Below are 18,110 nucleotides of genomic sequence, written 5' to 3'. Positions count from 1 at the left end.
CTTTCAGTTTCTCCTCTGGGAAAAGGCATTGTCAGTGGAAATATCCCAGCAGCACTTGTGCTGGAAAACAGGGAAAGAAAAGGCTCTAGTTTTCCAAGAAACTGAGTAGGTGGTGTCAGCTTTGAGCATAAAGCCTCCTGCTCCTGGCAGCATCCAGACACAGCCCTTTATGCATGGAATTGTAGGCAGCTGGATGGGTAACTGCCCCTTCCTTTTCTAAGGAAGAGAGGGGTAAAAAGAAGATGGCACAGGATGGTTAAAGCTGAAATAAACTTTGTTGTCAGTAGCAGTAAAGTGTGTTACAGGCAAATACTGCTTGGAAGGAAAAATTCTGCTTGCAAAGGAGAGGAGACTGCTGTTCATGTAACACGGAATAGTTTGGGGTGGGAAGGGACCTTAAAGCTCATCTCCTGCCATGGACAGGGACACCTTCCACTAGACAAGGTTGCTCCAGGTCCCATCCAGCCTGGCCTTGGACTCTTCCAGGGATCCAGGGGCAGCCACAGCTGCTCGGGGAAACCTGTGCCAGGGCCTGCCCACCCTCAGAGGGACAAATTTCTTCCCAATATCCCACCTATCCCTGCCCTCTGGCAGTGGGAAGACATTCCCCTTTTTCCTGGCACTCCAGGCCCTTGTCAATAGTCTCTCTCCATCTTTCTTGCAGGTTCCCTACTGGCAGGCCACAGTTAGGTCACCCCAAAGCTTCTCTTCTGCAGCATTCCCAATTCTCCCAGCCTTTCCCCATGGAGCTGCCCCATCCCTCTGCTCATCCTGGTGCCTCCTCTGGACTCTCTCCAGCAGCTCTGCAGGTGGGGTCTCACCTGAGCAGGGCAGAGGGACAGAATTCCCCTTTTCCTGCTGCCCACACTGTGGGGTCAGCCCAGGGCACAGCCCAGGTAGGAGCTGAAGGACAGGAGGGCAGCCTCTGGAGCATTGGACAGCTTTTCCCACACCTTAATTGCTTTGCCATTTAGGAAAAAATTGTTGGTTTTTTTTTTTTTTTTAAAAACCCATGAAAGAAAACAGTTCTTTTTCCTGCCAGCCTTTGAGTTTGGCTGGAGCAGGTGCTTGAGAGCTGCTGAGGTGTGTTGCTGCTGCTGCTCCATGGAGCCGCTTCCTTGCCTTCCCTGCGGTTTCCCATTACATTTCTGCCACACAAATCTTTTATTCCCCCTTCACTTTCTGTCATAGTACCCAGGACTGAAATTGGAGATGACAGAAGCACAGAGCTGTTCACGTTAACAATGCCAGCAGGCTGTGTGTTTTCTGCTCTTGTCACAACCAAAGCCTACTGAGGTTTATCCTTTCTTTTCCCCCAAATGCTTCCAACTCTGTAAAACATCGTGGCTGGAGCAAGCCTGCTTAAAAAGTCATCTGGCAGAGTCACATTCACCACCAGCTGAGAAGTTTGGCATAATTGTGAGACTAATCTTATTTTAGAAGCAAGGCAGGCTTAAACAGGCTCATGAGCCTGAACTGCTCCAGACTGCAGGCTAAAGGCTTTGAAATCACCAATTAATCCCGACAACATTTCAGGCAATTTGGTTCACAGGATCAGTGCTGAGTTGGAAGGGACCCACCAGGGCCATTGATCCAACTGCTGGGCCTGCAGTTGGATCCCACAGGATGCCCCAAAAACCCCACCCTGTGCCCGAGAGCATTGTCTAAACACTTCTTGAGCTCAGACACATTTTGTTGTAAGGCCACACTGGTCTCTGATTCTGCCTGCGCCTCTCCAACACAAAAAATGTTTGCCTATAACAGGGCAAAAGAGAAAAGGGGGGGCTACTCCTATAGTGTAATCACCCCCCAACACCTGTGAGGGAACAGGTAACTGCTGACCTGGATCAGCCAGCATCATCCTAAGCCTGGTGATTTTTAGAAAGAGAGAGGAAAAAAAAGGCAGCAGCATTAAAAACCCTTTTTCCTCTCAGGGCCTCACTTTCCCCTCCCAACCTTTGTCTCTTGTTTCTTTATTTTCCAGAGGCTGCAGGGCAGGGTTTCCCTCCCCCGTGTTTGCCCAGGGCTCAGCACAATGCCTGACCTGTCAGGCTCCCAGTGTGGCCAGGGGACCCTGAGCAGTGGCCCCTGCGTGCACTTCCTTGTCACCAGCCCTGCATCTCTGTCACAGCTGCCTGTGTGTCCTGTGCCAGGCTCCTCGAGCCCTGCTCCACATCCCTGGAGCTGTCACAAACCCTGGGGCACTTTCTCCAGCACAGCCCAGCCTCGTGGCTGAGAAAGAAATACAAGGTGGGTTTGCAGTGGCAGCAGAGGTTCCTTCAGCAGCGTTTTAACACACACAATTTAGAGTTCCTTTAATCACACAGGAGTTCCCAAATGAGGTGAGGAAAGCTGGAGTCAGAGTCAAATGTTTTCCCTCCCACCTCCTTCCATCCATCAGGATAAGCCAGGGAGACCCAGGCACACTGCACTATTTCAGCTTTAGCATGGGAAAGCAGGAGATATTGCTGAGGGCAGCCCAGAAAAACCAGGCACCAAAGAAGCCAGGGTTCATTCAGCCCATGCACAAATCCAGAGACAAGCTGTGCCATGTCCTGGAATAACAGGGGTGGTGTTCCCTTTGGCAGTGAGTGAAACACAGAGACGCTCTGGGGGGAAGAAGAAAAGCCACACAAAGGTGACCCCACTGATGCCAGATTCTTGCCTGGGCTCAGGAGTGGCCTGAGGGACAGCTTGCATGCTCAGCACAAACCCTTCCAAGAAGAGCATGCTTCAGCCTTAAAACCAGTCCAAAACCAGTGAGCAGGCTCACCTCAGCTGGACTCCAAACCAACAGGCTTTTCCAAGTGTTAGGAGAGATGGGTCAAGCAAACATGCAGACTTAGAGGGCCCTACAATACTAAAACAGGGCATGTAGAATTTGGCAGGATTTAAAACATCTCTTTGTAACTCCAGCAGGAGAAAAACCCTATGTTGTTAAGCTTCACTGTAAATAAGGAGAGCAGGCTTTATTTTGAGCAATAAAAGTGAGATTTGAACTGGCAATCAGGCTACGGGCAAAAGAAATTCTTAAGCCCATGTTTTAGTCTGTGTTTCTACTTTGTGGGAGGGAAGAGAAAGGACATCAGTGAGGAGTTAAAGCTCTGACCTTCCCTCCAAGCTGTGAGCTGCCAGAAATCACTCTGGGGACTCTGGAGTTCAGTCACTTGATGTGCTTCTTCCTCATCCCATTACAGCATTGCTTATTTCCCCTATAACAACCCTATTTGGGAGTTGCTATGACAATTTGTAGCATTACTTACAGTGCTGGATACACAGGGAGATCAAGAGACAGCTTTCTTTCCCAGGATTTTATTTTCTTAAGCCTTCAATAAGAAAGCTAGGCTCATTACCTGCACTAATAGGTGAGTTAGAGGCTCTAATCCAACCTAAATCTGATGGAATATCCTTGGGCACAGACACAGCTCAGAACAGAACTGAGCCTACAAGGTGGACCAGTCACAGTAAATAAAAATCCAGTGCATTCAAGGCTACATTGTCCTGCCCCTGCAGCGTGTGGAAGCAATTTTGAGGGAGTTCACAATTTAATGCAAAGGGACACTGAGCAAATAGGCAAAAATTCCAGTAGGGACTTAGGGAACACACAGTGTCTGATTCACAGGCAAGGAGAGGCAGTGCTCTCCTTTGCTTTTAAAGGCATAACCTTGAAGTTACTCCTCCTGACTACCCCGAGCACGTTTGTCTCTAAAGCTGAAGGGCTCCTCTGCTTCACAGCAGCTCGGCCAAGTCCCCCAAAAGGAGCTCTAAACACCAGGCACAGCTCATCCTTCAGACTAGTCCAGAAGGGCTTTCATTTGGACCTGGAATAACCATTTTAATCCCATTTTGGGGATGTGTCTTCTAGTTTTTAATCAAGGTCAAGCAGTGCAACACTCAAATCAGATTTCTGCTTGGCTTGTCCACTATATGATGTACCCATCCCGTGCCTAAGAAACTTGGGGGTCAGGTCCCCAGGGTGTCAGTGACCCTGAACACAGCAGGTACATAGGGTTATCAGCTGCAGATTTATCACTTTCACATCCACCTTTTCCTTCAGCACTGCATTTTCCAGCGGACCCATCCTTTCTTTTGCTCTCATGTTGCAAAAGCCACAATCACCCCATAATATCTATAGTCTTAACATCTGACCCCCAGCAACCGTGCCTGCAATCATCCCTGTGCTTATCTGATAAACTAATGCTTTATGGAAGCAATTATGTCCTATCTGCAGTGCCTCATGGTCACGTCCTCCAGCCCCCTCCTCTCCTCCCTCCACCAGCCATCCCCAATATAAAAAGAAACTGGATATGAGCTGGCTCAGCAGGAGGAACCACTTGACATTCCTCACTCGGAGAAGGCAGATTATTGTAAATCGGTCATTTCTCCGTGCACAGAGTAACCTGCACGGGAAAGGCTCCAGCCCCAGCATCCCCAGGGCTCATCAATCAGCGGGATGGCTGTGGGGACACCCCACAGGGCTGGGCTTCCTCCGATGCTGACAGGCTTTGCCCTATCCGTGAGAAATCGCACAAAGTACGCAGGACACCGCGCCGTTTCCTCCCGCGCTGGAAAACCCGCGTGCCTCACATCCTTCCGTGCCCTGGCTCCAGCTCTGCTGGCCTTGCTTGGCCCCATGTCCTCCCCTCTGCCGGGTTTGTTCTGGTTATCTCCTGCACCTGGGTTAATTGCTGCAATTGACTGATACGGGTGGTGCAGTGGGATGTAAATGAAGTAGGAAAAAAAGGGAAGGGGAAAGAGCTGGGTGGGCTGCACAAGCATTAGGAAAAGCAAGGCCAGCTGCATCCTGCAGAAAGCCAGGTCAGCTGAAGTGTATAATACGCCCTTTAAAACGTTAATGGTGCAAATTCAATAGCAGGGTTTGGGTTGTTGGTGTTTTTGCAGACTGCAGCAGGGAGTCCCACAGCCCTGTCACCACCCAGGGCACCCCAAGCTCTGGAGTTTGTCCTGTCCCACCCCACACGTCCCTCTTGCAGCACAAGCCTTGGGTCACTCTGACCTCCAGGACTGGGAATGATAAGATCAGCTTACAGAGCTCCAGCATTTATTGTCATGCACAAACAATGCTAACATCTGTCCAGCTTTCTGGTCGGGATAAATAAACCAACACTACCCCAGTGCAAGGTCTGCTCTCAAAGCTCATCTAAGAAAGGCAGGGCCTTTTGCTGTTCTCATCCCTCTTTGAGAAGCTCTAGGAACAGCAACTTGGTTCAGCAAGGATGGGTCTAGATTGCACCATTGAAGCCTTCATTCCTAGGATTAAGGAGCAAAGTCAGCTGTCCCTGTTTCCATAGCCACTGTTTTCCCCTCAGCAGGACAGTGTGAATGAACTGGTTTTCTCCCAACACAACCAAGTCTCAGCGCAGAAGGAATTTCCTTGTTCTGTTCCTAGAGAGGCATTTTCGAAGATGTAGGATTTTTTAACACTTATCACTGCCAAGAGTCTCCATCTGGCAAAGGAGAACAGGATCTAAAAGTGTCTTCACTACCACAGGTGTTATTAACAGCTTTCCATGACAAACCTGCTGTTTGAGCCCTTCTCTGACTAAAAACCTCATGGCTCGTTTCTTGTTCCTTTGGGCTCATCCCCTGGACGTTCTGATCTGCTTTTCCCAGGAAAAGCCACTGACAGCCAGTGCATGCTCCCCTCAGAACTCCACCTATTCCTACAAAACCTACCAAGTGAGCAGCATTACTCCTCTTGGACATGGAGATGGCCTGAGGTGACAGCTTCCATGCCATATAATCCCACAGCCACCAGACCAGACATTTAGCAATTCCCTGGAGTGCAACAGTTGCTGCCATAGAAATAAATCAAATTATTTTCCTTACTTCACATTTGAATTAGGGCCCCCAGTTCCACTCCAGCATTGGCACCAACCCCACCCTTACCCTACAGTTAACTCCAAGCAACCACTTCAGAAAGGCAGAACAGCTTTAGAAACACGAATTGGTCCTCATCCCAAAAGTACAGAGCCTCAAATGGTCCTTCCCCTATTAAAAGGCATTGGAGGGAGACACCTTTTCAATTAAACCATCTTCTCAATTAGCACAGCTGAATAGAACTCCTGGCACTGTTGGGGGTTGTAACTTCAAGTACTTGAAGGATGCTTCAAGCCTTTTAGAATGAAGCTGGAAAGCTTTAAACTATTAAGCTTGTTTTAATAAAACAAACCCAGAAACTTCTGCTAATGGTTTTCAAAATACTTTGTAGTTAAAAACTGTCACAGGCACATTTTCTGAAAAATCCTTTGCTAGGATTTTTTCTCCTGAGAAGCTGAGAAGCCTCAGAGGAGAAGAAAAACAACAATTATCTGCTGCTGTGGAATGCAACAGGTGCATCTTTGATTGGTCCATGTGAGTTGTTTCTACTTGATGACCAATCACAGGTCCAGCTGTGTTGGGACTCTGGTCAGTCACAAGATTTTATCATCATTCCATTCCTTTCTTTTCTAGCCTTCTGATGAAATCCTTTCTTCTGTTCTTTTAGTATAGTTTTAATATCTCATTTTATTTTAATATAATAAATCAGAAAATAATAAATCAGCTTTTTGAAACATGGAGTCAGATTCTCATCTCTTCCTGAGATGAGAAACAGGGGGGACCCCTGTGAACACCATCACAAAAAACCTCCTTATAAATGTAATGGCTGACACTTCCAGGTTTGCTTTGAGAGAAACCCACACCCTCTGAGCCCTGGCTCTGTGTGCTCACTCCTGCTTTCATGTCAGGCTGACAGGAAATTCTCCTCTTCCCAACCAGCACTTGCTGCCAGATATGGACAGACACCCAGAGAGAGCTGGACGCCATGCTCCAGAGAGAGAGAGAGGAGTTCCTGCAGCCCCAGGAGGACCCTGAGCAGGTGATGAAGATGCTGGCCACTGCCTACGTGCAATACCTGGCGATCCTGAGGAAGCTGGACGAGGCCCACGCCCCCCTGATCCACCAGCAGAAGCGGGCGGCGGTGCGGCACGCGCTGGACGGCGTCATGGGCCGCATCCTGGAGATCAAGGGAGAGATGGTGGCCCTGGAGAAATCCGAGTGCCACTCCATGGCTGCCATCCTGATGGAGCTGCAGCGTGTCCCGGTAGGGCTGCCTCCACGGGGAGCTGGTTCATGGGAAAGATGGGTTCTCTTTGGAGGCCTTTTATTTGTAATCCTAGATTTATTTGCTGCCTCTCTGGGCTCACCAGGAAACTTCCAAGTTTTTCACACCCCACGCAAGTGATCTTCCATTCAGAGGGCAGGGGAAGGGTGACACATAGTCTGAGGGTGATCACAAATGATTTCAGGGTTCTGGGACATTTAGAAAGGGATTCTGGGGCACACTCCTGACATTTCCAGTCAAAAGCAGCAATATTGAAAGAAGCAGATGGCTCCCCAGCTGGTGTCACCACCATAATTTTCAGGGTTTTGACAGTGCAATGGCTTGTGCAGTGCCAGGAGTGCTGGCATCAGATGGCACCCACCTTTCTCAGAGGGAGGGGAGTCTTTGCCTGGGAGCATGGAGGTGGGAGCAGAAGACTCTTTGTGGTCCCTTTTAATTTGACCCATTCTATGATTCCATATTACAGCATGAATTTGTATTCATAGAATCCCAGAATGGTTTGGGATGGAAAGGACCTCAAAGCCCATCCAGTGCCACCCCCTGCCATGGGCAGAGACATCTTCCACTATCCCAGGTTGCTCCAAGCCCCATCCAGCCTGGCCTTGGACACTTCCAGGGATCCAGGGGCAGCCACAGCTGCTCTGAGCACCCTGTGCCAGGGCTTGCCCACCCTCCCAGGGAGGAATTCTTTCCAATATCCCATCTAAACCTACTCTCTGTCAGTAATAACTTCACAGCTTTGCTGTCAAGTGTCAGGAGCTTGACTCTGCCAGATTTTAATGTGGGGTGAGATAGAAAATGGGCCCCTGATAAGTAAAGTGGAGTCCACTGCAGCCTGCCCTTCGTGGCACTGAAATCAGCACCGTGAATATGACAATGAGGCCAAGTGCGGAAGCTGTGCTTTAAAAGCCGCAGGAAAAATGAGCTGGCAAAGAGGGTTACTTTTCTCGCAGACAGCTCCATCTATTGTCACATTCAGGTACCGCTGCTTTGCTAAAACCAGCTGAAATCCCTGCTTTTTGTGCTTTGAAATGCCTGCTTTTTGTAGGATGGCAGCTCCGAGATAAATCTCCCGGTATCATTATAGCATCACTCTGAGATCTGCATCGTGTTTCTGTTTGCACATCTGCAAATTTAGGGGAGGATTTGCCAGGAATTTCCAGCAGCCCTTTCCCTTCAGCATTAAGCGCTGTTTTAAGCTATTTTAAACACATCTCCAGGGAAAACAATCCTTCAAATCATATTTTGAAATCCTTAGCACTGCTGTTTTCATGACTCAGCAGTAAATCCATCTGCGGCAAAAAGTTGGCAAGTCTGAGGAGTCATGGCTGACATCTCCTCAAAAACAAGCATAAATTCAAATTCCTGCACCACACCTTAATTTTAAGAGGGCATAACATACCTACCTACCACAAAAGAAATCAATCACTGAGGAGATTTCAGGGTTTTTTCAAAGAGAACATTTTCCATACTAGATAAGAATATAGATTTATGAGGTGTTCTTTTTAATAAAATATTAAAATATTCTTGGTAACAGAACAAAATGACTGTTTCTCAAAGGATCTGCCCAGAAAGGATATCTCCTGTCATTCCTTTCCCTGTTATCTGTGCTAAAATCCTGCAGGATTGAAGGCAGAGGACACAACATTTTATATTTTCTGTGATGATATTGCCTGTTTTGTACTGTGTCACTGCAAGGCCAAGCTTTCCCATTTCCCCAGTTCTGTACCTTGTGTTTTTGTGCAGTTGCCTTCCAGCATCCAGTCACTCCATTTCCTGGGGTAATTGTGAAGGTATTTGGATCCATAAATCCCACATGGAGCTGGGAGTGGCTTAAAAAGCCACAAATTTGACTTGAGGTTAAACATCCCAAGCCTGACTTTTCAGTGCTGCTCTCCAAAAAGAGATTATGAAGAGAAGCAGGCTCCCCACCCCTTCCAGCCCTGGCACTGGGGCTTTGGTCTCCTTTTTCCAGTCAGTAAAAGTCACAATCCAGAATCACTTGGAATTAAAAGCCAGGTGAGACATCAGAGATGCTCCTACACTGACTCTGCTCCCTGGCAGCCTAAAAATCCTCTCACCCTCCAGGAGGGTGTCCAGACAAAACCTTGATTCCTTATACCTCCAGATTTTAATCCACACGGAGTGATTTGCACTCAGAGTACAGCATATAATCATTTCCATCAACTGCCAAGGGTTCTTGGAAGGTGCAAACAGGGAGCTTAGCAAGACAAATATTTAGAAACTTTTATCAGATCAGACCTCTGCACTGATAAAATCATCAGGGATCAGCACAGCCCAACTTGGAAGTTTTCTTGTGGTGTCATGGTAGGGATGTCCCTCAGTGTGCAGCTGAGGGAGTGGGGTATGAAATTGGGAGAAATGTAAATGAGTTACATCTTAATTACAGAAATTAGTAAAGACAGGCACTTCTGGTCATGTCTGATTTTAAGAAGTGTCTGAGATACCACAGTCACAGGCAGACAGTTTGTCTACAGCTCAAAATACCTATTAAAAACTCTAGGATTATGCTTTGGTTCCTTATAGTGGTAAAAAAAAATGGCAAGAGAACAGATCTATTTTTCATGTTGATTAAAACAAGAAGTGGGATGATCACACAACCAAAGGTATTCAGCTCGGTGGAAATCATGTTTAAATTTCTAGCAACCCTGCCAAATATTTTAGCAATTTGATAATATAATTGAGCCATTATAAGAAGAAAGATTTCTGGGCTCACACGGTTCACAAACTGGGTTGATTTATTTGTTTTTGTTGAATTAGGTCTAAAGTAATTGAAACATAACAGCAGCTGTTACAAAGGTCAAATTCCCCAATACTCAGAAAAATATTCACCAACCTCTGTCTTTATTTTATTGCTTTGTAGAGGTGTTCAATTAATCAGTAATGTGATTTAAATACAGTCCTAAAAAGCATCTTGTGACTTTCTTCCTCCAGGAAGACATAGAAATACCCATCCCAAAGTATTTCATTAAAGAAAACCTGGGAATCCTGCAGTACAGGGAGAAGTATCTGCATGAGATTTTGCTGAATGCTGGTTTGCTGAAACAGGTAAATGTACCTCATACCTACATACTGTGTTTGGTTTGTTTAGTTCACAGCCACATGTGTCTGAACACGAGACACTGAAGTGAGAAGTGCTTTTACAGCAGTGAGGAAGTAAAAGTCTGTTTACAGATAAGGCACAAGCAGAGAGAAACCTTAGATTGCCCTGCCAAACAACATCCAGTCACATCTCAAGGCTGGGTAAGACTGGAATGATTCTACTCTGCTTTCTGTGTGTGAGAGTGTCAGAAAGAGCAGCACTTTGGCCAAGTCAGTGCTTTATTTGTCTAACTAATCCTCATCTTGTAATTAGTCCTACTGATGCCTCAAGAAGGCTGACCTAGAAGAGAGGCTAGATTGAGTTAAAGAATAAAGTAGGGATTTATTAAAAGGATCTCCTCAATGGATCCACCTTGGGCAGCACAAGAGCCCAGCCTGGGCTGCACCCAAGATCAACCCAAAATGGTCACAAAATGGACAGCTGGTCACAGGGTCTATAAATTTTGTAAGTTCTGCTCTATTTGCATATTGGACTTAATTGTCCCATTACAGCTTTAGGTTATGAAGTCCCATTCTTCTTGTTTTCCTCTTCAGTCCATGTTGTTTGTGCTCTTGGGCCTGAGATTTGGATCATTTGTCCTTGGTCCCCAGCTAGAGAAGGAATTGTTTTGTCTCCTTGCTCTGTGAGGAGGGCTCACCATCCCCTAATATGAAGCTCAGAAGTACACACTAAAGCAGTACAGAATCTGAAAAATATAACAGCTCAATCCTGAGGCATCACTACTGAAACCAAGCTGTCCTGGCCCAGGATTCCTCCCTGGAGCAGGCAGAACTCAGAGTTCAGGTCAGCACGACTGCTGGCATTCGCTTGTTTATAACCTCTGGACAATGAGTGCAGTTTCTCCCGTGCAGCTACAGAGCTGCAGCTGCTGGGAGGAGCAGAAAACTGAGTTTTGGCAGAGCAAAAGTCATTACAGACAAATACATGAGCACTGCAGTGAAGGCTGCTCTGGGTTTGATATACTTTTGACCTTTTGGGAGTGGCATGTTGACCCCTGAAGTAAACAACTGTGCCTACATGCCTGGATAACTTGGATTCATGGATGGTGTAGCCATAAGAGACAGTGCTGATGGCCCACTTAGTCACACTGCTGCCCTGAATTGTCCAGCAGTGATTGTGCCTGTTGATCCCACAAAATAACAGAGGGAAAGTCCCCAGGGATGGAAGCAGCCCCAGGCAGACTGCAGAGACAGAGCACAGGCTTCCCTGCTGGAGAGAGGCTTTGCTGGGCAGCTGCAGAGCTCCCCTGTTTGAGTTCTCTGCTCTCCTGCTGTTGCTCTGGGGAGATCCTGTTTCAGCACAGTTTATCCTGGAGCCTTTCTGCTTCCCAGAGTTCTGCTCATGCCCCTTTCCAGCGTGGCGTCCATTAGGGATGAGGTTGTCTAGTGAGCAGCCAGCTCAGGCAGAGCACCAGGCTCTGGCAGGGTCCAGGGAGCCAGGGGATTCAATAAACAGCAATCAAATCACCTCAGCCAGTGCAAATCCAGTGTCCTGTGCTGCACTTCCAGCTCACTCACCACTGGGATTGCTGCAGGGCTGTCAGCACTTCTGCACCTCATCCTCTCAGGAAATCCTGGCTGCTGTGTAACCAACTGGAGCTCTCCATGTCTGTGGCATTGCTGTTAGGAGCACTCCAACATAAATCAAAACCAGCAGAGTTCATCTCAGGAATCTGCTCTGCACATGGTTTATGGGATTCTGCTCAGGAAATCTATTCTGTGTAATTGTGTCCCAGAAAGCCCTGCTGAAAGTAAGTGCCACGCAATATAAATATAATAATTAAATATGAGCTGCCTCCAGTTGGGAGATGAACATCAAGAAACACTAATTCAGCCTTTCCACCGGGAGCATGAGGGTCGTCAGGAGTGAGAAGGGGGAGTCCCTTCTGTTCTGATCCATTTTTCCCCTCTGACTCAGAACAGCCCCTCCTTCCACTATCATTGAAAGAACTGTGATCCCAGCAGCACCTCCAGAAACCCTCCCTTCAGAAAAGGAAAGGAAAACATTCCACAGCCTAAGAAATTCTCCTTTTAGAAGGACAAAGCTCAATGGTTGTCTTTCTGCTAAAATGGATCAGGTACAGCAGGACTGCACGAACCACTGGTGCTTCCACATCACACATCAACAGGAGTCTCTGCTCTTTGTTTCCTAAGATGTCATTTTCTAACTGAGGCAGGCAATTTACAAAACATAACTTTGCTTTGCTGATTCCTTTTTTTTTTTGGCTGTGCTGTTGAAGGAAGCTGTCAGAGCCATGACACTCGAGGAGGGCATTCGAGTGATCCAGGTGGCAGAACGGGCTCGCCAGGGCCGCGCTCGAGCAGCCTTCATGAGGAGAATTTACCTTGAAGAGAAAAGGCAAAGTAAAAAACAGGAGCAAACGATGGCTAAAAGTCCAGATGATGCTGCCACTTGCATTCAAAAGGTGAGTTTCTTGTGTAGCAGCAATTCTGGCAAAGCCAAATGACAGTGTTTTGGTCAGGAGAGTAGCTGTAGGCAGAAACACAGCTCACACGATGAGAAGCTTTCTGAAATGATCCTTTTTAGGGTGTCCAGCAAGGTGAAATACATCATTTAAACCACTTAAAAAATGAGACAGGACCCCCAGATGTAAGATCAGTGGAACCAGTCCTGCACTGGCAATGCAGGATGGCTTTGTAACTTACACGTTGTTTTTCCATTCTGATTTTTATGACCTCAGTTGCTCTTTCTGGCCTCCCCTTGGAATTCAGTGCATCTCTGAATTCATGCCTTTTTCTGTGATCTCCAGGGGAAGAGTTCATCCCATATCTGGAAAAAAGGACAGAGGGAGGTCAGTGCTAAATTCCACAAAGAGTTCTTGCACATGAATAATGCAGACAATTCAGCCTGATGAGAGCAGGAGCTCAGCCTAAATCTTATGTCTGAACTTCATGAAGCAGTGACAGTTTTTAGAAGCCACCCAGAGCAGCATGAGGGGATAACAAACCTCAAAATTTGTTAAAAAAAAAAAAAAGAATAGCAGATGGCAACCTGTTAAAAAGCAATAGTTTCAATGGTATATTGTGCCTTTCCTTCCTCTATTTGTTTTTTCCTGTGTCTGCCCCAGACAAGGAAGCTGTACCAAGGCCCATTTGTCTCATCAGAGTTTTGTTTACAATGCAGGTCTGGCGTGGGCACAGGCAGCGCAGGGAAACAGAGAGGCTGAGAGAGGAGGAGATGATATTTCTGGGCATGGTAAGTGGGGCTGTGCCTCCAGAACACAAAATGCCACTCTCTGTTTGTTCTTCAGGATTTTATCATTCAGCCCAAGAGGAGAAATTAATTTCTACGATTTCTTCTATTTTAAAAAGAGTCTCCAAGGAATACAGAGCTGAGCTGAAATGATAAATGGCACAGGAGTAGCACAATTTGTCTTCTGCTGAATGGGTTTGTGCTGTCCATACATTCTCCAATGTGTGTGGCAGATGTGGAAACTGCCTGTGGAGAATTTGCCCTGGGTTCCAGGGAATTTGACCTAGGCATGATCAGCAAGGAAATTTTATTAATCAGCTTTTCAGTCCTGATTTCAAGACTGGTGAGCTGCCTTATGTCTGGAGTAGAACTCATGAAGGTTGGAAAAGCCCTCTAAAATTATCAAGTCCAAACATTAACCCAGCACTGCCAAGCCCACCCCTAACCATGTCCCCAAGTGCCACATCCACACATTTTTTGAACACTTCCAGGGATGGTGACTCTGCCACTTAACTGGGCAGCCTGTTCTAGTGCTTGACAGCCCTTACAGTGGGCTAAAATAATTAATTTTTCCTAAAATCTAATTAAACTAAAGAAGCAAAATCCTCTTCTCCCACCCCTTTGCAAACCACTGCCTGTGTATGTCAAGAGCAGGGAAGGGAAACCTAAGAACTGGCATGTTAATCCATCAATATTTCTCTAAGTCCATATAAAAATAATCAAAATCTTCCTCGCATCACACTGCAGAGGCACAGGGAAGGGAACAGCTGCCCATGGTCAGTTAAATTGCACAGGGGTGAAAGAAAAAAATCATAGTATCCTTTCCACAAGGAATCTGTTCCTCTCACCACCTTCCTTGCAACAAACACCCCAAAAATAGGATAAATTCTTTGCTCTTGACCTTCTTTTTGCCCCCCTCCAAGTTTTTGGAGGCACTAACAGGTGTCAAGCCTCACCCAAGTCCAGCTGCAGTAGCATTGTTGGATTAAGGGGTTTTTTTATTTAGAGATGGGATAACTGAGAGGTGTTTAAAAACCTTTATTTTATTTTTAGTTTTATGTGAAGGCTGAGATAATGCAGATGTTATAATTTATGTTGTTATTATTATTAGAAGCTAATTATTTCTTAATTATAATACATTATAAGTGTATTCTTCTATAAAATCTGAAACATTTTCTACAAATCCATTTTTCACATAGCACAGCCCTTGTACCAAGCTCTAGTTAAATTCTAGCAAAGCAGCAGCACATCACAAAAATATTCAGCACTGCTCTGCATTTAAGTTTGTTTATGCTTCCATGTTCTACAGTTCTTAAGTGATTAATTTATAAGCTAATAATTTAATTTTGATTTAAAACATACTTTCTGCTTTTCCCAGGCAGTTTGGGGGATTTTCTTGCCCAGCAATGGAATTGCCCTTAGCTGCTTTATAGGGTTCTGAAAACTGATTGTGCCTGGAGAATACATCTCACATCAGTTAAAAATACCATTAATACCTTACCTTTTGGAAGGAAAATGTACATTTAGCTAAGCTTTGCCATGTTAAATACAGGTAACACCTTAGGGATTACTGCCTTTAGTATCTGCTGGTCTCTAACAGCTAAACAGAACCTTGGGTGCCAATTCTGCCTCTGTTTAAAATTCTCAAAGATTTTAACCAGTGCAGACCTAAATTCTTGGGATGTACTGAAAATGAGTTAGAAAGGGCACCTTTTGCAGAACAAGGGATTGTTTCCTGTCAAATCCCGTGATGTTTCTGTCGAGTCCTTAGGAAGGAAATGTAAATCTGGCATCAGTTATCTGAGGGTTCACAGCCAAGCCCTCATTTCATGGTGGCCAGTGTGGGAGGAACTGGAAACGAGGATGTGAACAGCCTGGTTTATGGGGAGCATAATGTAATCTATATCATCAGAGGGATGAGGGGAATTAAAACCAAACACATCGAGTGCATTCAGTTCCTGACCTCCATTTAGAAACAAGAGAATTGATGTTTGCTCCTCTGCACTCTGACTCATTGCTCTTTATCAAGTTTATAATCAAAGCATGTTGAGAGGGAAAAAAATGATAAGTCTAAATAAAATTGTAAAAATCCTGTTCTTCTTTCCAGGGTTTTTATATTCCCTTTCCATGCTGCATTCCCTTCCCTGGTCTCCAAAGGAAGCAGACATTGGTTCCCACTGATAGATAGGCAGGGTGCTCCAAAGGTCAAGTCCCTTTGATGTATGATCACGTCAGCCCTCTAAAAAATGACCACGGATCTTCATGTGTAAATATGTTGAATTTGCTTTTCTAATGCTGCACGACTTAGATAAATTAGAAGACCCAACCATCCATTACTCCAAGTCCATCCCAAAGGAGACTCGACTTTTGTTGCAATAAATATAAATTCTCTTATAATTAGGGCTTTTTAAAAAAAAAGTCTGTGTTACTTTCAGACAAAGACTGCTTTGCACAAAGAGCTGATCCATCTGAAGTTCTGTGTAAAAGATTGCTGGGAAAATTCAGCTGTGATGGCCTAAAAAATAGGAAAATAAGTGTCAAACCCAAGAATTGTCCAGTCTTTTGCTTAATTCAGTGTTATTTTCTTTACTCTCTACTTGCTTCACAAAAAATTTATGTATCTTTTCTGGAATTCGATTCTATTTCATCTTTTGCTTGATGACAGAGAACAAGCCTATGGTAGGGAGATTTTTCTTGGCTCAAAAATAAAGCCTCATTATTATTATTATTATTTATTAAAGCCTAATTGCAGAAACAGCATGATCCCCTCAGCACACGCTCTCCATAGCCCCGATAAATCACACTTTGCAGTCCCAGTTTAATTTGTGAAGAGAAGCAAGCCTCTTAAGAGCACATATATCTTGATAACTGTATCCTGAGCTGCTTCCTGATCTTCCTCACATTCCTGCCACAGGGCTGTTTACTGCCAGCTCCAGCATGACCACCAGAACCACTGCTCCAGGCACGGGGTTGTGTTTAAACCACACTGATGTGGCAAGAAAACACATTGAGCTGTCTGAAAACACAGACGTGCTGTCTGGGCAAACCTGCTCTGTTTTACCCTCCCAGCTCAATTTAACACACCAGCTTTTTAAACTGGCCTGTTGTTCTGGCATTTATAGATTCCCTGTCACTAAAACGCCCCCCTTCAGAGGTTATGATTGTTGAATTTTGCTGCAGAGCTGTGTGACCTGGCTTTTGGCAACTGCTGTGTCTCAGGCTAGTGCAGACTGCTCCTGGATCCCCCCTCAGCACTCTCCTGCAGGAAGTTATACTTTTAATCTCAGAGCACAGGCTACTGGAAAGAGAAAAGGCTGGGTTTAACCTAAAACATTAGGATAAACAGTTTGCCATCAGACTGATTTATGGGAGGGTAGGAGGATGTTGGGGACTGGAGGAGCAGTTGGTTTAAAGCCATTAAATGGGAAGAACACGAAGCCAGCAAGTGCCCAGGTGGCCAAGGGCACTTTTGTGTACCTGCCCTGGGCTGGGCACTGGTCAAGCTGTTATTTTCTTTACTCTCTACTTGCTTCACAAAAAAATTATGTATCTTTTCTGGAATTTGATTCTATTTCATCTTTTGCTTGATGACAGAGAACAAGCTTATGCTGTGTCCAGTTCTACCTTCTTCTTCTCAAAATATTCTGGAAGTCAGGCCAAAAAATTCCAGTCACTGCTTTGGTAAATCCTCTGTTGTGTCTGGAGGAGTTAAAGTTTGCCACATGCTTTATTTTGTCAGGATGTTCCAACATTGACAAGTAAAAGTTGTTATTGGACCTCCTGAGAATTTTGTTGTTTCTGCACCACCCAGAGTAAATCACACTGCCTTCCCTAAACCTGCTGAGCAGGAATTAGAGGAGTCAGAAAAACAGAATACAGAAAGACAAGTCCCTCTCTCCACCTGCAGTGCTCTGTGATACATTTTCCCCCAAGCTTCTTCTCCCTGGCCTGAGCTGACTCAGAGCAGCCCCTCCTTCCATTTTCTCCAGAAGAGCTGCAAGCCCAGCAGCACATCCAGAGACCCATCCCTTCAGAAAAGTAAATAATATTCCATAGCTTAAGGAATTCTCCTTTTAGTGGCACAAAGCCTCATGGTTCTTTCTGCCTTTTTTTCTCAAATGTCAGCAGGATGCAGGAGCTGTGTGGAGCCACTGTGGTTCCCACTGGAGCATCAGGTTTTCCTCACCACACCAGATCCAGCTTCTCCTAAAGGTCCTCATGGAAACACATCTCCCAGGATGTCAGACTTCCAACACATTGCAGGACAAACCAAATCAAACCCCAGTTTAGGGTCTCACAGCTGTGAATTTACACTTACACAGCTCTATCCTGAAATTCCAGCCCTTCCCAAAGAGTTGGAGGTGCAACACCTGGTCCTCTGTGACTCTCTGACATGGTATTTCCAACATCCTTCCTTCCTCTGTATCCAAGGCCTGCCTGGATGGGGCTTGGAGCACCCTGGGCTAGTGGAAAGTGTCCCTGCCCTGGCAGGGCATGAAACAAGATGAGTTTTAAGATCCCTTTCAACCCAAACCAATCCATGATCCTTTTCACATGAAAGGATCTGTGTGGTGTTAAATAAAAAGCTGTTCTCTCCTTTTTACCTCTTTTAAACATACCCAAATTTAGGCATGTTGTCTTGGTTAA

The 18,110-nt window shown here is 45.7% G+C and overlaps 1 protein-coding gene across 1 annotated transcript in view; it reads left to right on the top strand.

The window, feature by feature from the left end:
* The window catches only part of IQCA1 (IQ motif containing with AAA domain 1), a 105,232-nt gene that overhangs the window by 4,595 nt on the left and 82,527 nt on the right, over positions 1-18,110 (top strand). The window contains exons 2-5 of the mRNA XM_031063815.1: positions 6,781-7,105; positions 10,082-10,195; positions 12,490-12,675; positions 13,395-13,466. Of these exons, the coding sequence (XP_030919675.1) occupies positions 6,781-7,105; positions 10,082-10,195; positions 12,490-12,675; positions 13,395-13,466 (697 nt within the window). The remainder of the gene's footprint in view (positions 1-6,780; positions 7,106-10,081; positions 10,196-12,489; positions 12,676-13,394; positions 13,467-18,110) is intronic.

Source organism: Geospiza fortis, unplaced genomic scaffold (assembly GCF_000277835.1).
Source record: "Geospiza fortis unplaced genomic scaffold, GeoFor_1.0 scaffold179, whole genome shotgun sequence".
Taxonomy (NCBI): Eukaryota; Metazoa; Chordata; class Aves; order Passeriformes; family Thraupidae; genus Geospiza; species Geospiza fortis.
The sequence above is the reverse complement of the archived record's forward strand: the minus strand, read 5'-3'. Positions and strand labels throughout refer to the sequence as shown.